General features: G+C 35.8%; 1 protein-coding gene across 2 annotated transcripts in view; it reads left to right on the forward strand.

Moving 5' to 3' along the window:
- The window catches only part of LOC306870577 (polypeptide N-acetylgalactosaminyltransferase 9-like), an 80,036-nt gene that overhangs the window by 50,247 nt on the left and 6,027 nt on the right, over nucleotides 1-23,762 (forward strand). The window contains exons 5-8 of one of the 2 annotated variants that reach the window (XM_079417942.1): nucleotides 264-461; nucleotides 5,404-5,521; nucleotides 17,830-18,015; nucleotides 22,868-23,005. In XM_079417942.1, the coding sequence (XP_079274068.1) occupies nucleotides 264-461; nucleotides 5,404-5,521; nucleotides 17,830-18,015; nucleotides 22,868-23,005 (640 nt within the window). Of the gene's footprint in view, nucleotides 1-263; nucleotides 462-5,403; nucleotides 5,522-10,885; nucleotides 11,206-17,829; nucleotides 18,016-22,867; nucleotides 23,006-23,762 lie in introns of those variants that run through there. The other variant, XM_079417943.1, reaches the window with a different exon arrangement.

A 23,762-nucleotide genomic window follows, 5' to 3' on the forward strand; every position in this document is an offset into this window, starting at 1 on the left:
GCTAATGTATGTTTCCTGCTTGTAGAATTAGGTAGTTGCAACCTCTTGTATAGGAATTTTGGAGAGAGCGTTTTAATCAAATATTGTAAGAACATTTCACATTGACATCCTAACACTTGTTTTTACCTCTGTTGCTCTTTGTAGCAGGAATATAACAACCACCAAATAGTAAAAAAAATAAAAAAAATAAAGGCTCAGTATGTCTAAACTCCCGATCCATTTCTCTTCTTCCTCTTTCTTTCTGATCTCTATCATTTATTTAGGGCTGAGCCTATCCTCACCAGAGTGAAAGAAGATCACACTAGGATAATCCTCCCCGCGATAGATAATATCAAGTACAACACCTTTGAGGTGCAGCAATACGCTAATGCAGCTCATGGCTACAACTGGGGCCTCTGGTGCATGTACATCATCCCACCACAGGATTGGCTGGACAGAGGCGATGAGACTGCCCCCATCAGGTAAGGTCATCCAGTGGTCCACTCAATAATGCATGAGGACATTCTCTGAAATATAAATGACTAGGGATATAAGAAATTAATATTTCAGAAGTGATAAGGTGGCGTTAGTTTCTTGGATGTGCAATAAATGCATTAATGTTTTTGCTTCCTTGAAGGATTTGTCGGTGTTATTTTTTTACAGTGCAGAAAAAATGTTTAAATCCACATTTTAGGCTTGCACGGCCAGTATTAAGAAAAAAAAAATACTACCATGGATTACCACAGTTTGACATCATTATTTTTGGGTTTTTTGCTTTCTGACCTAGACGACAGTGTGCTGCTACTCAGAACTTTTGTTGAAACTGTTGTAGCAACAAAATCATCATGGGTAAAGTTTGATCCCTAGGGAATGGATGAACTAATAAAATGTGGTAACACTTTAGAATACTGATCCTTTGTTAATGAATAACTACACAGGAACAAGTCACTAATGCACTATTAACATTGTAGTAACTACTATTACCTAACAAGAAACTATGATTAGTGATTTAGTAAGTAATAGCACTCAGTTAAAAATGGTAGTTCACTATTAGCTAATCAATAACTACTATTTGTTTTATATATCCTGAAGAACTACTAAGAACTACTGTATACAGGTTCATAATTAATGTGAATTATGCATAATGTATAATTAATTCTAAAATGAATATGATGGTAACCCACTAGTAATAACTCAAGAATTATCAAATTATTTTAAAGGAACTACTAACTACTTGGATCAGTATTCTAAAGTGAAAAGCATCATAACTCCCTAATACTGACTGACGTGAGTTAAAGCTTTTGAGATATATGTAAGGTTTTGGATAGTAATGACTCAAGTGTTACTACATCGTTCTGAAGAAACTACTAAGTATTTGGATCAGTATTCTAAAGTGAAGATCACGGTAACTCACTAGTAATGATTTAAGTGTTACCAAATCTAGCAAAATGAATTACTAACCAAAACCTTACAAAAACCTTAAATGTTTACACTGACTTCAGTAATTACTAGGGAGATATCACACCCTTCACTTTAGAATACTGATCCAAACAATTAGTAATTCCTTTAGAAGGATGTAGTAACACCTGAACAATTACTATCCAATGCTTTACAACACTCTCAAAAGCTTACAGTGATTTCAGGCTTTACTAGGGAGTTATATTATGATCTTCACTTTAGAATACTGATCCAAATAATTAGTAATTCCTTCTGAAGAATTTGGTAATACTTGAGTCATTACTAGTGGGTTACCATGACCTTTACTTTAGAATTAATTATTCATTATGTACTATTCATATTAATTATGAGTATTACTTACTAATTCATTAATCATAGATTGTTGTTAGTTACTAATAGTTAATAGAGTGCTAATATTGCATTACTCATGCGTTCTTGTGTAGTTATTCATTAATAATGGAACAGTATTCTAAAGTGTTACCTAAAATGTATATAGTCACTCAGTGCAAGCTGAAAGAGTAGTAATATAATGTTTAACTTAATAGCACTTCTGTTTGTCCGTGTCTCAGTTTCAGGCCTACAAGTATGAAATATAATTTTTGTTCAAATATTACTTCCACTGATCCAGTGCAATTAAAAACATTTTTAAGTGCACTAATGCGGATTGCCAGTAAAGTTATTGCAGATAAGTAAGCATTATCAACAACAACAAAAACAATTAATTACAAATTTTTGGAAGATATTGATTTAGTATTCATACCATGTGGCAGAGGCTGGTGGCATACCCAACATTTGATGCTGTCCAGCTCTACCACACTGCAATTCTCAAATCATGAACCTCTACAGGGAAATACTCATTTTATGCTTAAAACCAACTTGGTGAAATGAGCTTTGTTACAGCTCAGTCCTAAACCCCTGAGAGCAATGGATATACCCTGTTGGAGGAGAGTGGACTTTTTAATTTCGTATGAAATCTGGTCAAGGTCACTATTGTGTGAGAGTATCAGGACAGCAGAAATCCCATTCATTATTCATGCCTCTGACTGATAGCTATTTGGAGAGAGAAACTAGGCCTGTAGCCCAGTATTACTGGAGCTGATCCCTGTGATGCCTCATATTGGCTACTGAAAAGTTTTTTTTTTATTATTACTTTTTTTTTTTGATGTGCAGAGCCAGGGTGATCTCATTCCTTTTCATAGCTATTCATACCTAAAGTCAATACATGCATTTATATATGTAGCACGTAGCATCTAAAGCAGGAAAAATTATTGTGTACAGTATATTTTTATCTTTAGAAACACAAATCGAATACCATCACAGTTGAAATTGAAAAATTATATAATTATCAGGACCTGTGTGTTGCTAGCATCATGCCTCACCAGATGAGCTAAGATGAGGATCTTAATTAGTAAATCTTTTCAAACTAATTTAGCCTTTGCACTGTGCTTAAAATCCTTTACCTAATTTTGTGTTCCATAGTGAATAGATAGATATAGTCTTATTATACTATATAGTCAATAAATCTTTTTGTCAACTTGCTTTCATCAATTAGCACAAGTCAAGTACTGATTGTGAGGCCTCATTGATCTGAATTTATGCACCTCAGTTTTTGAGTGCTTTATTTGTGGATAATTTTGGCACAGAAAATCCTCTTCAGGTCAAAATGACCGGAACACAACATGAGGGTTAGACTAATACGATGAATCTCTCCATATCGATTCCTACTGTACCTCAAACCTCAATTTAAAAAAGCAATCAAAAAAACAAAAACAAATCACATATGTGTGTCCTGAGGTAACAATATGAGTTAAACGTTTGAACAAAATCTCATTACAGAAAAAGGCAGCAGGCATTGTCCATGCAACCGTTTTCTCAAGTGCTGATATTGACAGGTTAAAATGGCTGCCCGCAGGCCTGCAGTGTGTCAATGCGGTGCGCTATTGGAAATCATTCCAGATGCACTTCTCTCAAGCTCTCGATGTATCCACTGCAGCTCAGCTAGCCTGTGGCTATTCAGCACTGAGGACCCCAATGCTCATAGCACACTGCAGCAGCGTTCATTTAAATGAGTCATGTTTACTGTTAAATGAAGGACAGTCTGGTTCAAACGTCTGTAAATAAGCAATTAGTCACTCTAAGGGGAGAAACGCCATGATTTGTATGATATTCCACATGAACGCTTTCCAGAAAGACCACCCTGGCTAGGCTGTGAACATACAGGGCTATTTGATTGTATTAGGTTTTGTACTTTCTTTTTGTACTTTAAAAGAAATTAAAATGATAACTATTACCTTTTCCACATTTTATGCTGACTTAGAATAATAATTAAAAGCCTGCTGTTTTATGAAAAATATAAGATATTAAACAACAATAGACATTTATGCATTTGGCAGATGCTTTACAAATGAAAGTTTGTAACAAAAGACAAAATAATATTCTTACAAAACGGGCAAAAAATGAATTCCTTTGTGGTTCAGTGTTGTTAGAAAATAAAACATAAAACATTCCAAGTGTGTGAATATTTTTCTTGGCACTGTACAGACTACAAAACAAAAGCATGCCACATACCACAAAGACAATTCATACAATGAAAATATTTATTTCCTAACTATCGGCTCTTTGCAAAAGTATCTGGTAATTGTGTTGTACTAAATCACAATTAAACCAATATTGGAATGAGTGAAATATTTTCCTTAAGACAGCATTGTTTACACAAAGACCTGAACTCTGAATTTTATTTTATTTTTCTCCTTTCTTTGTGATCTAAATAATGGATCACAGTAGAACTGTTTGTACATCTAGCATTCATTAGCCTCTCAAAGAGGCCCACCTGTGGTTAGCCCACAAACAATTCACTTTCAAGCCACCAGCAAAGCACCAAACCAAAAATGACTTTCAATGACAAACTAATCTTGAGTTTCTGAAACACAACTGTTGTTTTGTCTGTGGACAGCTGACAGGCTCGTAGGGGCGGCTCAAAATTGTCTTGCTCCCTTGCTGTGTAACAAACCTCAAATCTGACCCAAAAGTTTTTGGAACAGAAGCAAGAGTTTTAGAACAAACACAAGCAAACTTAGTAAGAAAACTTTTACAAAACTCCATATTTTGGTTTCTGTATGATCCCCAACACACTGAGGCCAAAAAAACAATAGAGATGTTTTATTTAGTTACTTGCTGACTACAAAAAAATAACACCAAATTATATATATAATTTCCCACAAGGCATTCACATTTTTGCATTGTCATTTATTAATGAATTGTTTAAAGATATCATATATCATTTGAAACTACTATTATTATTTCTACACTTTAATCATTACTGTTTCCAAGGTTGTCACAGAGTGACATTTACTTTGAACTTCTTGGAAAGGGTTTTAAATTGTGTGTGCCTCTGACCTGAGAAACCAGGGACAACTGCCTTCTCAGCAAACTGCCATATGTGGAGTTGTTTTAATATTACACGCTGAAGAGCAAGAAACCAAGTGGGAATACAGGGAGAGTGGGAAGAAAGAAAGTAGCACTTACAAAAACAAATAAACACTTTTCTCTACTATATGCCTGATTACTCTCACCACACAGTCTGTCAGTGATGTGTATTTCTGTTTAAACACACACACTTTCTACTTTACATATGACTTCTTCTGGCTTATCTCACTCCCACTCAACAGAAAGTCTTCATGCTCTGTGAGAGGGCAGGTTCTGCAACCTCTGATTCGTAAATGATTTCCAGCCGACTTCACTCTCTGAGAGTTATTAATTCATCAGCACTTCTTTCCCCAGCCATATTCAGAGTCATCTATCTATCTATCTATCTATCTATCTATCTATCTATCTATCTATCTATCTATCTATCTATCTATCTATCTATCTATCTATCTATCTATCTATCTATCTATCTATCTATCTATCTATCTATCTATCCAATCTCTCTGAATATGAATGCACATGTATATTTCTTACACACAGGACACCTGCAATGATTGGCTGCTCCTTTGTGGTGGATCGTGAGTATTTTGGAGAAATCGGACTGCTTGACCCTGGCATGGAGGTTTACGGAGGAGAAAACATTGAACTTGGTATGAGGGTAAGTGAGATCCTTACTAAAGCCGTATTTGTGCACTCATTTGCCTTAGATAAGTGAAGTATGGTGATGTAAACATTTGCACATAAAAACATGTAAAAGAGACAAATACGTGTCTGCCTTGTTCATTTTGTTCAGTTGAGACATTCACAGTCCAATATATTCAGGTAATTGGAATTCATTGAGCACGGTGCTGTTTTAGCATATGAGACCCTCTCAGAAATTACAATTCACGATTGTTGCCACCCTCTCTGTAAATTCACAGGTGACGATGTAATTAACTATCTACAGAGCTTCAGCATTTGACATACGTTTAATTACACTCCTTCATGCTTTCATGCCCAAGGCGTCATACTAGAGAATGTTTGGGAGGTAAGCGCACAGATGCCCCCTCCATCAAGGAATAGATACGTTGCCCAAAGGAAGTGAATGTACTCAGTGCCAAATTACACAAGCTCGAATGCTTTAAAGGCAGTAGGGTACAAAGAAAGTAGATTCCTGCAGCTGCAGCCCTGAGAGAAATTTCATGGCCCCCATGGTCTGTGAGCCAATGGAGAATTGAACTTAAATTCAGAAGCTGTTCTTTCTGTGGGGCATCGAATATCCTTGGAAGATTTGCATAATTTGGATAAAAATCTTTTAATTCATTTTAAAGATTCATTGCCCGTGTTGGTTGACAGAAATGTGTTTTCAGCCTGATGATAGATTGAACTATGGAGATGAATAGTGCTGTTTGAAATGTCTGGTTGAAGACGGTTTCAATTGTCTGTTTGTTACGTCTCGGTGACAGTTGATACAAAAGCAGACCGAGTCATTTGTGGTTTTCTTTGCAAGTAGCTTCCTGGAATGTTGCACTTTCTTTTACGTAAATTCAGAATCAACAGTTTTGCTGAAACCTCAGAGGCATTTTATACTGGATCGGTTTTGATTGAAATTGCACAGTGACTCTTTGCAACCCAATAGCATCAACAACTATTTTATATGCTGATACTTGATTGTAAGGACTTTTTGTTTGATTTTGTACTACAAATAATTATGGCATTGTCTGTGTTCGCCACATATCCTGGCTGATTTATACATTAAATAAGATTTTCTGTTTGAAATGTAAATTGTTCACAAATTCCAATATTTCACAGACCACTTTTGAGAAGATTCTTAATGTTTTGCATTTGAACACATTTTTTTCAGAATCACAAGACATTAATTAATATCTCATGGACCGCTTTTTCATTTTGGGCTGAACTATTCCTTTAAAGAAAACTAACTATTTTAAACTATTTTAGCCCAAAAGTCAAAATCACGTCAACATTTGCTCACACTCATGTTAATTTAGATTCATTTTGGAGTGAACTATAACTTTAAGAAAAAACAAACAGTGGCACAGTCTTACTTCACTCTAGCCTATATTAGTGTAAGCATGTGTTCTGCTTATTCTACTTGTTCCTTCATTACATGCTGCAGAAGGTTTCTTGTAACAGAAAAAATATATAATTTAGCAAATGCGTCACATTCCCAGCTTTGAAATAAACCAAATGCTTATTGGTGCTGAACACAGTGATGGCACATATGATCCATCTCAGCCTCTGGTTAATCCTCCAAAGCTGATGCAGCTCATTCAGGAGGGATAACTTTGACTGACAGCTACATATTTAATAATTAACCTTATGCCACACCAAATAGATGACCTTAGTTCACTCTGTAAAGAGATTCTGAAGCAGGGAGTCAAAGAAAGGATGTTATGGAGCAATAGGCTCAGATTGAATAGGTTATACGAAGACTAAAAAACATTAGAAGAAATGTGCAGCGGTATGATGAGAGTTTAATTTGTGTGAAGTTGTACCAAATGCCCACGAGGGAAATTAAAACTGCGGTAAAATGGCTCAGAAAGAGCTGATTTGACACTTACAGCACAAACTAATTGCATTTAGTGTATATCAGTGAAATTTTATCCTGAAGTGACATTTTGCTGTTTTACCAATGCAAGCAGGAGCTCATAGGCTGGGAGAGGATGATTCACAGGGGTCCTTTTTTTGAGAGCAGCCTTTTATAGCATGAGGACTATCAATAAACTCGTTTACTTTATTTTCCTACTGCATATTTTTGGACCTCTGGAGTTTTATTTACATTTATGAATTTTGCAGATGCTGTTCTTTTAACAGTGTTGAACGTGCAGTGTATGAAGATGCAATGCTAAACAAAAAGCTGTAGTAAATTGTTGTATTCTAGTTTGTTAGATAGACATTGAATCTCTCAAAATTACAGCATGGGATCCATTAATTACTTTAACACCAAACATTGTAACAGTGTTTTAATGTTGTTTGAGATATGATATATGTATATATAAAATATGTTTTTATTATATATTTTATTATATAGTTTGTCCATTGAGTCTAGTGACAACCCTAATAAACGTGTATATATATATATACTGTATATACATATATACAATTCAGAGACAGGTTTTCACAATAAAATAAAACAAAAAAAAACACTTCACATTTCAGGCTTTAAACCACTTTTCAAGAAAATGGTTGAGTCAAAAGTATCAGTTATTATATTAATTTAAAACATATACATTTATCTTACTGTCTTAATAGTTTTGACTTTTAGAAGGCATATTAGGGCATAATAGCTATCAGCAGACGGGCTGATAATGCAAATTCATTCTCTGCCAGTAGGTGGTGCTTTTGGAAAAGCAGAAATAAAGTGGTTTTCCCAGGTAAAAGCTGTACAAAATGCAGAGCTTCACTTATAAACAGTACTGCATCAGGCATTGTATGTAGACAAGATGAAATGAAAATCCCAGCGAAAGATGCCTGAAGATGGTCGGTTCAGAAGATATGTTCATATAAAAACGCCTGCGCTGTGTTGAAAGTGAAGTGAAAGTGACGTGACACACGGCCAAGTATGGTGACCCATACTCGGAATTTGTGCTCTGCAATTAACCCATCCAACGTGCACACACACAGCAGTGAACACACACACAGCAGTGAACACACACACAGCAATGAACACACACACAGCAGTGAACACACACACAGCAGTAAAAACACACCCGGAGCAGTGGGCAGCCATTTATGCTGTGGCACCCGGGGAGCAGTTGGGGGATCGATGCCTTGCTCAAGGGCACCTCAGTCGTGGTATTGAGGATGGAGAGAGTGCTGTATATTCTCTCCCTCCACCTACAATTCCAGCCGGTCCGAGACTTGAACTCACAACCTTTGGATTACGAGTCTGACTCTCTAAACATTAGGCCACAACTTGGTTGATTCTTGTCTTTTAAGACATAATAATAAAGGTAAAATAATAATAATAAAGGCTTTTCTTTAAAGCATTTAAGACTTTTTATGGCCTTAACTAAATTTTAGTCTTTTTAAGGACCCTCAAGCCCCGAGTGTATTATTTTTTGTATACTGTTTTGTATACTTTTTACCCAGGAATGAACTCAATTATGAAGAATGAATGATAACAATTTAATAAAATATTTTAATTAAATTTAAATGTATTTAAATATATATTTACAGAACTATTGTACTTAAAAGGAATACTGTACTTTCATAAAATGGGATTTTCATATAGTCTTTTTCTCCTGCTTTAAACTAATGGCACTGAACAATTCCAGCAGGACTCAGTTGCTCAAATAAAGACCTGATTTTGCAGAACCTTTTCTAATGATTCAAAGGACTTAATGAGATGGATTTCGTGTAGAATCAGATGTAAAGCAAAACCTGAACCGAGGCTAAAGCAGCACGTCAGCTCTCCGGTGACTTTTGTCCTTGCTTCAAACCTTCCAAAAGGGAGCAATTTTTTCATTATGAACACAGGCGAGCGGGTCTTTTCCATCTGTAGACGCTTCGCTTCACACCCACAAATACCGCACGGACGCTGAAAGGCGAATACAAAACAAACCAGTGAAAGGAGAGAAGGAAGATGACCTTTGGATCATGTTGGCGAATTGTAAAGCTTTTAAATCTTTCTGAGCAGCATCTTTGCTTGAGGTTGTATTGTACATTCACAATTGGTTTGCTCTTTGGTCAATCGAATGCAGCTTTAATGGACTCAAAGGCATGTATTTTGTCCTGTTGATATGCACTATGGGAAGCTGCTCGATTACTGAGCATCTGTTTCTCTTTATGTAGATAGATGGAATTAATTTGCATAACTAACTAGTGACTAACCACATGGATCAGTGCAGCTTTTCTCTTTAATTGGGTTATTGGGGGAATATGTTTTTAGTTGCTTTAGAAAATTGTCTGAGACACTGAGACAGAAAGCTTTCTGTGGGAGCTCATTCCCCTGTCTGTGTGGATCATATTCAAGAAGATGAAATGTTTCTCTGTAAGAATCAAAGACATTTCAAGGTAAAATCACAACCGATCTGACATAACCATCTGGGAAGGATAAAGAAACTCACCATAACTGGAACGTAGTCTAATTCATTTTAAATGGGTCGTGTCATGACAGATTAATTTTTCTGAATCTTTTGAACACAAACCTCCCAAAAACATCAGAAACAAAGCTGCAAAAAAGGCTCGTTTTGAACTTGGGTCATCTTGAAAAGTGCATCGATTTATATTTGATCATTTACTGATTCCTCAGCATACGGTGGATTTTAACCATTTTTGCAGCACCTTTTAGACACGTTTTCTCACAACATACAGTAAAGCAGCTTTGCAAGGAGCTTGTTAATGAAGGATGGGGAACTGCAAACTATATTGGACCCAACAGTAAACTCCCAAACCATTAGTAAGAGCAGCTACTCATTTCAAATGAAAGAAGAGTGTTTACATACTGAAGAAATCTACAGTATTTTTTCCTCATTAAAAAAGTTTTGCCCTATAGAAATTTCAAGATTATTGCCGATAACAGATTATTGATCATTACAGCAGAAAAAATGTTCTGTATAATCTCTTCTCTCCCTTGTCATTTTTAAATTTTTCTTATATTATGTTTTATTTCTATTTATAATTTTTACTTTTGTGTTGTTTTTTTGTCTGTGAATGCTTGTGTGCATTTTCTTTGTATGCATTCTTTTAAAAAAGCTGTTAAAATAAATTAAGTTTAGGTGTACAACAGAAAAAAAAAAAAAAGCTATAGTCATACAATGAAGATATTGCTTGACAGCTGACAAAATTAATAATACGGCACAGAAAGCTCTTAAAAACATGAGCCAAGGAGATGTTTGTTCCAATTCTTCCCTCACTGTACTATCTGAATTTATTTTCTCCTCTGAGCCAAAATTGAGTCTTATAATTTCCATTAGGCTTAGCTCACACTGCAGATCTGGAATGAACTCATTTTACCTCTCCTGTTCTGTGTTTAGTGAAGAAAGAGGACATGAGAGATGGGGGGGCTCCGTTATTGCTCATATCAGGTTTTTGATACATCCCACAGATCATGCTGTTTGAGTGGACTGGATGCGATGTGTGTGTGTGTGTGTGCCCATCATTGTACACGTGCACCGAGAGAGCTAGTAATTTTGTGCTTCAGTTGAGGCACCAAGTTTTGACAATTTGTTAAAATGGAAGGAATGGATGGCTGTTCATGGTGGCTTTCTCTCGGCTTGGCACTCTCAGCTGGGACGGACTGACTACTCTTGCAGCTGGCGCCGGGGGGGGGAAGAGACTACAGCTTATCAAACACATATTAAAGGAAAAGAGCAAATGTCAAGAACGTCAGAATTTGAAGTAAGTGCTTGTAAAGTAAAGAAAAGAGCATGAGCTGAATTTTAAACATTTTCTTCTGGAACGATTGCCACTGTTCACATGCTATAGAGACTTGGCTATTAAATATCATGATATATTAATCATATGCACTACGAATGCAAATATACTTTAGGTTATAGTAAATATTTATAGACAAACTGTTAGTTGGGTGGTCCTCGCCCTCTGAAAGTTAGCAACCCATTACATAGAGAATTGGGCTTAGCGTGCCTGCATTTACCTGACAGTTTAAAGCCAAGCCTTGATTTATGAGATCTAACATCCCTGAGCTTAAACTTTACATTAACCTTCAAACATCATCACATTATATATCATCACATGCTCTGCGTGAGAAGATTATTTTTCCTGCTACGCTCCAAGAACTTCCTACCAGTGGCTTAGAATTACATGTAGACATGTAAAAAGGAGCGAACACTTGAACGAGGAATATAAACATTCATTTACCTCAAAGGATTCTTCATTAACTCATTTTTATATGCCGATGTGTGTATGCTTTTTTTAATATGCAACATTATCGTAAGTACGTGCCATCATCCGATTCCATTTCCTAAGTCATTTTTATCATCTTCATGTCTTTGCAAAAACTAGTGTATTACCATGCAACTCAATCCAAACAGTTTAAAGATCCTCAGCAGATACAGTTAGCGACGGCTGAGGGGGAAATGATAATTCATTTAGTAAAGCTCACTGGCAGAAATGCAGCCCATGCATTTCATCCTGATTGTGAGTCCTGGGAGGGAAACTGAATATGTAATTGGAAATCTTAAAATTATTATTATTTTTTTTTTGAATGTCGCCAAAGGGCACAATGGAAAAAGTCGATTATCCTTATTCGAGTGGCTTACAGTGGACAGATGCTTTCAGGCTCAAGGTTTCTTATTCATAGTCCAATAGCCAAAGCTAGACATGTTTTGTCCTGCCTATGCTAGTATAAACTCAAGCATCTCATCTCATGAATGTTGTTTAATGATATGTAGAAATTTTTAATTGTTGTACTTAGTGGTATTTCTATACTATTATAGTATTTAGTAATATTTTAATTACGTTTTATTTTTATATTTTCTGTTTAATAGTAAAGTTTTAGTCATTTTATTATTTTTTATAATAAAAAGTTGTATTATTATTTATATATATATATATAATTTGTACAGAATACAAGAAAATACATGCGTTTATACAGGTAAAATGTAATGAGCGGTAATGAGACAGGATGTCAAAATAATTTTTAGTAGCTTTTTTTTAAATCTCAGTATGAATTACTGTGGCACTTTTATCTATCCGCTAGTGTGACAGCATTAAGTCATGGCCTTTTATTGCTATTTTTATCATTGCAATGATCATCAATAGCGGCTGATCACTGAAATATGACTCGGAGAGCACAGGCTGGCAAGGGGGTCCAATTAAATTAGCCAGTGCTTGATCTGAACCGTACATCACATAAAACCGTCTGGTATAATTAACGTGATTAAAATAATAGATGGCAATGCTTTGTCTGTTCCCTGTCATAGGAAGAATGGGAAAGAGAGTGAGACAGAATATAATGCTCAGGGAGCGAGAAAGGAGGAGAGGAGTTTTCTCCGAGGGTTGGGATGTGTCTCAGAGGATGAGATGATGTAACTTTTGAAAAACAAATGAAAGTACGTCAGTCTAACACTGGCCAAACATGCTTGATTAAGAGTAAGAGGGAGGAGTGAATGAATTGCACCCTCTGATAGAGCTGTTAATTTGCATGCACTGTTTGCTTTGTTTTAGCACCCAGTTCACTGAAGGAATTATGCAAATCGTGTAACTGCAAATGCACCCACAAAATCTGTGCTGAGTGAATTTTGCTCCCCGCATTTGCCAGTCTTGGAGGTCGGATCTGATAGCAACTGCAGGTTGTGGAGAAGCCTGATTAAACTAGATTGCGGATGGTTTGTAAACAAGAAATGTAATGAACAAAAATGGTTTAAAAACTATTTAATGAAGTTTTCAAGTTCAGTGTTTTTCCCCTTAAACGCTGCATTCAAACACGCTGCAATTAATAAAAGAAATTAACACTGTTATTCAGCAAGGATTAAACTGATGAAGAGCCATACATTGATACAATCATTGATACAAAAAATAATAATAATTTCAAATAAATGCTGTTCTTTAAAACTTTCTGTTCATCAAAGGATCCTGAAAAGATTCATCAGTTTCCAAAAAACATTGAGCTGCATGCTGGAGTTCAACATTGATAATAATCACAAATGTGAACATCAAACATCAAATCAGCATATTAGAATGATTTCTGAAGGATCATGTGATCAGCTTAGGCTTCAAAGGAATAAATTAAATTTAAAAAAATATATATTTTAATAGAAAACCCTTATTTTAAATTGTAATAATATTTCATTATTGTTTTTACTGTATTTATGATCAAATAAATGCAGCCTCGGTGAGCATAAAGACCTCTTTCAAAAATCATTTGAACTTTGAACAGTAGTGTATTTTTTCACACAGTGTAATATTGTGTGGCTTGTTTAGCTATTTTTTATTTAGTTTTATTCTACTTTGTATTATATTTACATTTAATTATATATATAATTTTATATTTAATTTTAATATTTGACAAAGTGACTCATACTTTGTGTTTTATGGCCTCATTAAGGCAAAAGTTGAATATAGCATCTTAATACAAGAAAAAAAAAAAAAAGAAGAGGAAATTCTGGCATTGCAAAAGCATATCTTATATTATGCATTGTTGCTTGTTTGATATGACCCCAGTGACATCTTGAGTAAAAGTCAAGACAACATCTTTTATGACACACTGTACAATATTCATCACTGGTTCAGCACTGGTTTTGACAGTATTGATTGATTATGCCCAATGATGAAAGAAAAGTTGTTTCAGAGTGTGCTCCTTGCAGTTGTACTGCCACCATCTTGTTTGATGAGTTTTTGACCTTGATGACTCTTCTCCAGACCGCTTAATTACAGCGGGAAAAAAACTCTCCCTCTCAGCATGAGGTAAATGTGTTTCTGTCGGTGCACTCCAACAATCAACATGGCTCCTGAGTCCAGAGAGAGAGTGATTTGTTTTACTAATGTTATGAAAGAAACCTGCAGAAACGTGACCTGCATGATGCTGACCCACCGTCTCTTGATTATACAATATCACTCCAGCTTGTACGCAAAGAAGGTCAAATCTAAACAGTGACCGAGACTATTTTTATAGAGTACATCCTATATGGAAATATGGGCCTATACAATCTTTCAGAATATATTTTGTCTCAATGCATTCAGATTTATTCAGTGATATCCAGTCTTTCAGAAGCAAGTGTAAAAGCACAGGTTATTGCAGAATATGAAAGAGGCCACTGAGAAGCATTACAATGGCTCTCTTTAAACACTTGCCTAAAAAAAATGGTGTAAGGTTTCCTTTGAAACTATTTTCACATAGAAATTGCTAGTAAATTGCACAAATAGCTACAAAGAAATGGCAAGTAGCACACAGAATTAAACATGTAACAGTATTTTCTTGTAAAACATGCTCCAATAATCCTTAATTATGTATTTGTATTTTTTTTTTTTTAGATGCCAAGCTGAATATTAAATTTTTGATCAAGCATACTGGCAAAATAAATCATGTATAATGTGTAATTTCGTTCCTGTATTAATGTACAGGAAGTTGCAGTGGGATATTTCAGGCTTTTTATCTTTAGTCTGTAGTCTTTAGTTTACATCACAGGCCTATGAAACCTCACTTGACAGATTTTGCACAGGCAAAAACAATGAAACCCAGAAGATGACGATATTTTTATTTTTAGGGATTGCAACATTCTTGTACTAAAAAGCATTTTATTTGACTAAAACAATATGCCTCTCCGAACAAGTTATCAATATTTTGGGTTCAATCAAAATGATGTGCTAATTTAGTCAACTTTTAGTAGTACATTGTATTTTGAAGTTTTGATCTCAGCATTGTTCCTTATCATCATGTAAAGAGACGTGCGATACAGGTTTTAATGTTGTCTTTGTAACACTAGCATTGTGGTGTTTAACGCAAGTCCTTTCTCAGAGAGTGGGCAGTCTCTTTACTCAACTCTAATCCAAACACCGAGGGCTAACAAGTTAATTAGTTGTCTTTTGTCTGTTCTGTGACTGAAAGAACGCATTTATTGAGCTTGAACAAAGCACACAATGGAGTATTCACTGTAGAGTGAGAGAGGAGGAAAAAGGTAGACCTGCAGCATGTGTCGTCTGGCAGTGAGACCCTAACAGAACTCTACTACTCTGAGATTGATTTTGTACACCAAGGTTGCACTATGGATCAGTGGTGCTGAAGTTGAAAGTATTTTCACAGCTAATGAAAGTCAGTGAATGCATAGCTAGTTCCATTAATGTCACGGTTAGTGGAAGATAGAGGACCGCTAGCTCTCAAAGCGAAGGTGTGCAGAAGAGAGGCAGCGCACTTCTGCTTGTAGCTCTCAAGTACTGTATAAAGCCACCAAAGATGCACAATACACCTCAAGACTGTCTTTATTATTTACTCCTATTTCCTGTCTTGATTCATTCTAGGTGTTCATTATTTCCTTTGTGTGTTTGTGCTTTTGTGTTCTCCTTTTATTAGCTTCTTTTAATGTAAAATATTAATTTGGTGTCCTTGTTTTCAACATCATCTGGTTTCAAAAAGCAGAGTATTCAGAATTAGCTTTGTGTTCTGACTGAATACGGTTTTCAAGCAACATATAATGATATCACAGATATTTTATTTATATTAATAGAAGATGTTTGTCCATTGAGAGAACTATTGAAAGGACTTTTGTCAAAAGTTGGGGTCGGTAATTTTTAAAATGTTTATGAAAAAAGTAGCTCAAGCTCACCAAAGCTGCATTTGTTTGATCAAATGTACATAAAAATATGTTTTCTGTTTTAACATATTTTAAAATGCAATTAATACTATAGTGGTAAAGCTGAATTTGCAGCAGTGTCACATGATCCTTCAGAAATCATTCTAATGTTATGATTTGGCATAACATTTCAAAACATTAATTTTGTTTTGGTATACATACAGCTTACTATTTTTGTGATTTTTTTAAATAGAAAGTTCCAAAGAATTGCAAATAGAAATGTTTTGTTGTAATGTTTTAAATAACAGTCACTTTTGATCAATTTAATGCATCCTTGCTAAATAAAAGCCTTATTTTTTCCCAAAAATAGGTAATTTATAGTACATATAGAACTCTTAAAGCTCTTAAAAACATTTCACGTTAAACTAAATTATCACTTTTTGGTGCAATAATCTTCAGTTAAGTGCTAAAAGGTGTAGAATGTAGTCCTTTCAAATCTAGTAGTGCTGCTTTTTTTGTGCTCTTCCAGTGCCAGACATAATCTTTTCAAAGCTATCCACCTGTAATGTTAATAGCCGATTATTCATCTACATATGTTCGTTTGTAAGTCTCTGGCCTTTCAGGTCAGTAGAGCTTCTGTATCTATTCTCCAGCAGCCATGCAGTTTGAGCAAGGTTTCCTTGAACTTTCTAGTGCCCTTGTCATCACTGCAGCAGCAGACTGGCTCTGCTTTATAATGGCATACACTCACTGCCTGTTTTTTCATATATTTTTCTATGATGTGGAGGCAGACACACAGAGTCAGCATAATAGTGTGACTGGTGGTGGGTCTCAGGGGAAGAACATATTTGCACTCGTTCTTCCACACATTCATTTATCATCCCCTGTTTCCCTCATCTCAGCACAAACTAATGGCCCTTAACACTTAATTGCTGTATCAGGCAAGCTCACACACTTTCTATTATGAAGGGGGCAAACCTCAACGGGTGAGTTGAGGCGCCCTAAATAAAAAGCAGTTCATTTTTTGAGCTCAATCTGATGTTTGGCTGAGAAAATTTAGATGGCAATATATTTGACTGTGTGATTTTTTTTCATATGCTGTAAATTGAACATAATTTGATATAGTTAAATGCTTACAGTCAGGATAGCAAGAAATTAGCAAAAATAGGCATAAAAAGAGTTCAGATTACATTTAACTACCTGTATTATTTACTGATGGACACCTTAGCATCACTTTTGCACATACTAGAACCTATGGAAGTTTGTTTTAACCACAGGATAAAAAAATAATGGTAATTGCAATTTGTATCTCACAATTCTGCCGTTTTTCTCACAATTCCGAGTTTATACCTCACATTTGCAAAATATGAATAAAGAGATGAATAACTTGCAATTCTGAGCACAAAAATCTAAATTGTGAGAGACAAAGTCGCATTTGTGAGAAAGTCAGATTTTTTTTTTTCTGCCAGGGAATAAAAAAAAGGTAATTGTGACAATCTCACAATTCTGACTTTTTTCTCACAATTGTGATTTTATATATCACAATTCAGACTTATTATTCTCAGAATAGCGATTGAGCATCTTGCAATTCTGAATTCAGATCTCACAAATAAATTTTTTTCTAGTACTTTGAGACAAAAAAGTAAAAATTGTCAAATATTTTTTAATTCCCTGTTGGAAATGGGCTTTCATAAGAGCTTGTTGTTCACAAAATGTTTTAAAAAAAGTTTTTCCTGTTTTATTTTTAACTGTTGTTTACCGTCTCTGTCTGCAGGTGTGGCAGTGTGGCGGCAGTATGGAGGTTCTCCCGTGTGCTCGAGTAGCTCACATCGAACGCACAAAGAAACCGTACAACAACGACATTGACTACTATGCCAAGCGGAACGCGCTTCGGGCAGCAGAAGTTTGGATGGATGAGTTTAAGTCTCACGTCTACATGGCCTGGAATATCCCCATGAATGTGAGTGCAAGTTTTAGCCTACACCAACTTCATTTGCTTGAGTCTAGACAGCCAATGATTAATGGAAAATGATTGCTGTGATTAATTTTGTCCTGATTAATTTACTTGCGTGTCTTGTGAGAGGCTCAATACACAGAACGAGGTTGTAGATTACGTTTGGCAACTTGTCAGAGTCAGGTTTAATGTTGTCCTCAGCACACAATTACCGCAGTCATTGTCTTTACAGTAAGTGATACCAGGATATGCTGTAAATACGTTAAGATTTACATCAGTTTGAGTTTTTTATGAAGGGAGCTCTCGTATCGTGCATTATCAAGCATTATACACTGAACAAAATTGTAAACGCAACACTTTTGTTTTTGCCCCCATTTTTCATGAGCTGAACTCAAAGTCTTTTTCTATGTACACAAAAGGCTTATTTCTCTCAAATATTGTTCACAAATCTGTCTAAATCTGTGTTAGTGAGCACTTCTCCTTTGCCGAGATAATCCATCCACCTCACAGGTGTGGCATATCAAGATGCTGATTAGACAGCATGATTATTGCACAGGTGTGCCTTAGGCTGGCCACAATAAAAGGCCACTCTAAAATGTGCAGTTTTCTGTACTGGGGGGGGTACAGTAATAGGCCTTAGAGAAAAAGAGAAATAGAAAAAGTCTTAGATCTTTGAGTTCAGCTCATGAAAACTGGGGGCAAAAACAAAATATACATGTTATGTTATAAAATATGCATTTATAATTGTGTTCAGTGTAATTAATAAAATATGCATTTCATTTTAAGAATCTTGGTATGTAAACATGAGGCTTATTTTCTTCCTAAAATGAATAGCAGCGTATTGAAAGGATAATTCAACCAAAGCCAGCACTTTAGTTATTAAAAGGCTTAATTGCACTGAAGTGTTTCAGGAATGGCCTTGGTCAATAAATGGAATGAGATACTTCACCACAAATTATTTATCCACAGAGTTTTAAAAAGGAAAACAAGTTCATAATAGCCAAGTATACATTATTAATAGTTATTCGTAAAGCAGTAGTGTTCAATTACACACGTACTATTACAACGTACCCTCACTGTGCTTATAACTGGCCTTGCAGTACTCAGTAATGATAGTGATGTTTACTTATGAAACAAAGCAGTGACATAACTGCAAAAGTAATCCTTTACGCTGACAGTATTACTGTTGCGTATCCAAGTGGCAGATTTATGTAGAAAATGAAGTGAATTCATCTCCATTACAAATATTGTACATTAATATTTCCTTAAACACTGGCCATAATTTGTAAAGTAGTAGTTAATAAAAGGTATTGATAATCAAGATTATGTTATTAAATAGTTTAAAGTAAAGTTAAATATTTTATTTCATTTCATATATTAGTAACTGGGATGCTGTGCACTGTAAAAATGATTTTTCAAAGATTATTGGAGTATATTCAGTTTTTCTACTTCTAAAGTTTATTTGCAATTGCTTTTAATTAATAGCAATTTATGAGAGAAAATTGTTTCAGTATACATACTCCCATTATGCTTGCAACTATAAATGTATATACAATATCATAAGTGCTACAATGCATGTGAAAAACAATATTTTTTTTGTTGTTGCTTGCTGACATACGACTTCATTGCATTTGTTGTAAACATAAATTAATTTTAATGTCATAATAAATTGTTACACATCATTAAACACATATCAATTTAGCTTCTACATAGACAAATCAAAGCATTAGAGAATTGTGGCTGTATGTAAATATTTCAAGTTGAACAGGCTCCCCATTGGAAGTGCTTTGTATTTTAGACATTTTAATTAACAGAGCATCAAAACCAGTGAAAAATATGGATAAATACTGAAGTATCCTCAACTGTTAGGGCGTAAGTCTCTCAGATATGGGACAAACTGCATTCTGTATGCATTGAATATAGTCCTGTTCCCTGAAAAAGAGGACAAGTTTTGTATATTAGGATGGTTGGCAACCTACTAGCACTGAGCATCAGAGACTGGGTTTTAGATTCTGAGCGTGTTAGCAGAGAGTTTCTGAATACCATTAGAAGTTCTTTGCTTCAATCCACTGAGCACTTCTCCATGCTTACTTGAGCCCACTCGCTAGCGCTGGTAATTAAACAGATGATTAGCATGTTAGCGGCTCCTAATGAAAGAACAATTGCAGTCTCCCATGACTGACATAAATGCAAACACGCACTCCTCCTGTTCTCCCTGACAATTTTCAGACGGATTAGAGCTCTTTTGTTTATGAGCGATGGTCTGATGATGGAGCATGGTGAATATGAAATTGAAAAATGACTAATACGAAGTACAAGAACAGACTGTCCTAAGCTACATAACTATATTTAAAAAGCTTGAGCTGTTGTGATTTGTTAAATTAATAGCAGGTTGTGGGAATGTAATCCCTCTAAATTAATATATGAACAGTTCTAGCAGGCTAAATTCATAACACCATTTATTATTAATGTGCCCATAAATCCCAACAACATTTGGGGTAGTTATTTTAACTTAAATTTTTCTAATATATATTCTCATTAACTAGTTAGTATAGTATAGTATAGTATAGTATAGTAGTGTGTGTGTGTGTGTGTGTGTATATATATATATATGTGTGTGTGTATATATATATATATATGTGTGTGTGTGTGTGTGTGTGTGTGTGCGTGTGTGCGCGTGTGTGTGTATATGTATATATATATATATATATTATACATACATACAACCCAAATTCCTGAAAGGTTGGGACGTTTTTTAAATTTTAATAAAAATTTTACAATTTTATGCACAAAATTAGCTCATTTCAAATTTGATGCATGCTACAGGTCTAACAAAATAGTTGGCACAGGGGCATGTTTACCATGGTGTAGCATCTCCTCTTCTTTTCAAAACAGTTTGAAGACGTCTGAGCATCGAGGTTATGAGTTTCTGGAGTTTTGGTGTAGGAATTTGGTCCCATTCTTGCCTGATATAGTTTTCCAGCTGCTGAAGAATTCGTGGTTATCTTTGACATATTTTTAGTTTAATTATGTGCCAGATGTTCTCTATAGGTGAAAGATCTGGGCTTCAGGCAGGCCAATTCAGCAGCCGGACTCTTCTACTATGAAGCCATGCTGTTGTAATAGCTGCAGTATGTGGTTTTGCATTGTCCTGCTGAAATACACAATACACTCTGATACCACGCTGGAAGGTCTCCCTCCTCTTTAGCCCGGAGGACACAGCGTCTTTGATTTCCAACAAGAATGTCAAATTCGGACTCGTCTGACCATAGAACACTTTTCCACTTTGAAACAGTCCATTTTAAATGAGCCTTGGCCCACAGGACACGACGGTGCTTCTGGACCATGTTCACATATGGCTTCCTTTTCGTATGATAGAGCTTTAGTTGGCATCTGCAGATGGCACGGCGGATTGTGTTTACCGACAGTGGTTTCTGGAAGTATTCCTGGGCCCATTTAGTAATGTTAATGACAGAATCATGCCGATGAGTGATGCAGTGTCGTCTGAGGGCTCAAAGACCACGGGCATCCAACAAAGGTCTTTGGCCTTGTCCCTTACGCACAGAGATTTCTCCATTTTCTCTGAATCTTTTGATGTTATGCACTGTAGATGATGAGATTTGCAAAGCCTTTGCAATTTGATGTTGAGGAACGTTGTTTTTAAAGTATTCCACAATCTTTTTACGCACTCTTTCACAGATTGGAGAGCCTCTGCCCATCTTTTTGAGAGACTCTTCCTCTCTGAGACATCCCTTTTATAGCTAATCATGTTACAGACCTGATGTCCATTAACTTAATTTGTTGTTAGATGTTCTCCCAGCTCTCTTCAAAATGTCTTACTTTGTCAGCCCTTTGTTTCTCCCGTGCCAACTTTTTTGGGACCTGTAGCAGGCATCAGATTTGAAATGAGCTCATTTATTGGATAAAAGTGTAAGATTTCTCGGTTTAAACATTTGTTATGTTCTTTGTTAGCAGCCATATCACCCTGTAGCTCAAGACTGGTTGCCCACTAAAGCTAAGCAGGGTTGAGCCTGGTTAGTACCTGGATGGGAGACCTCCTGGGAAAACTAGGTTGCTGATGGAAGAGGTGTTAGTGAGGCCAGCAGGGGGTGCTCACCCTGTGGTCTGTGTGGGTCCTAACACCCCAGTACAATGATGGGGACACTATACTGTAAAAAACACCATTCTTCGGATGAGACGTTAAACCGAGGTCCTGACTCTCTGTGGTCATTAAAAAGAGTAGGGTGTTACCCTGGCATCCTGGCCAAATCTGCCCATTGGCCTCTGACCATCATGGCCTCCTAATCATCCCCATATCTACTGATTGGCTTCATCACTCTGTCTCCTCTCCACTAATAAGCTGGTGTGTGGTGGGCGTTCTGGCACAATATGGCTGCCGTCGCTTCATCCAAGTGGATGCTGCACACTGGTGGTGGTTGAGGAGATTCCCCCTTTCTATGTAAAGCGCTTTGAGTACCAAGAAAAGCGCTATATAAATGTAACAAATTATTATTAGTAGTAGTATGTTCCATTGTGAATAAAATATTGGCTCTTGTTGGCTCATATTGGCTCATTCTTCTTTTAGTTTTAATTTTATTCAAATTTAAAAAACGTCCCAACATTTCCGGAATTCGGGTTATATTCGGGTTAGATAGATGGATGGATGGATAGATAGATAGATGGATAGATAGACAGTGATATTAATGTTGTTAGCAACAGAGAAAAATTCATCTATTAGAAAGTTGCTTGTGGTATTTGAATCCCAGATGAGCTGCTCCTGTAATTGTTGTATTTAAATTGTTTTGCATAAAACTATGCCTGCCAAATGACAATTAACAGTCTCTTTCTGTTGTTCCAGAACCCGGGAGTGGATTTTGGAGACGTGTCAGAGCGTGTAGCACTAAGGAAGAAAATGAACTGCAGGAACTTTCGCTGGTACCTTGAGCATGTCTATCCCGAGATGAGAATTTACAATAACACCATCACTTATGGAGAGGTAATAAAGACAAACCAACCCCTCATGCACCATTTAAACCAACAAAACCTTTCATAGAAAGCCATGTACTTTCATACGCTGTTAGTTTAATGTCTCTATAATCCTGTGAAGAATCTATCATTCTGTTACACTTTTTTGGCAGATATTAAAATAATAATTCACTTTAACAGCTTGCTAAAGATACTAAGGATATACCACCTATATACTATCTGTCTGTCTGTGTGTGTGTGTGTGTGTGTGTATATACAGATGTGTGCATGTGATGGTTCATTTAACAAAATCTATTCACCATTAAGGAACCATTACAATCAAATTTTTTTTGGTAGTTATTTTTTTGCTGATTCTTGATAAGGTCACTAAGGGAAAACTTTTTCTTGAGTATATAATAATTTCCATATGATTACATTATTTAAGCACTGCAATTTGTATTTTTGTACTGAATGGTAAAAACTGCAGTAATCCAGTAGAAATGTAAAGATAATTGGTTTCCATAGCAACCATGTAGCAAGCATTGGGATTATCTCCAATTTCCTCATAATGAGATTTAATGAGGCCCTTATTAACTTTGGAGTGTGTGTGGGTAGGGATGTGTGTGTGTGTGTGTGTGTGTGTGTGTGTGTGTGTGTGTGTGCGTGTGCGCATGCGTGTATTCGCTCTTCTGTGTGCGTGTGTTAGAATTTAACATACCTAAATCTCAATAGAAGAGGAATTTTACAGTATTTTCAATTTGTTGAAGGAAAAAAATGAGACCTACATT

The sequence above is a fragment of the Barbus barbus genome, assembly GCF_936440315.1.
Source record: "Barbus barbus genome assembly, chromosome: 5".
NCBI lineage: Eukaryota > Metazoa > Chordata > Actinopteri > Cypriniformes > Cyprinidae > Barbus > Barbus barbus.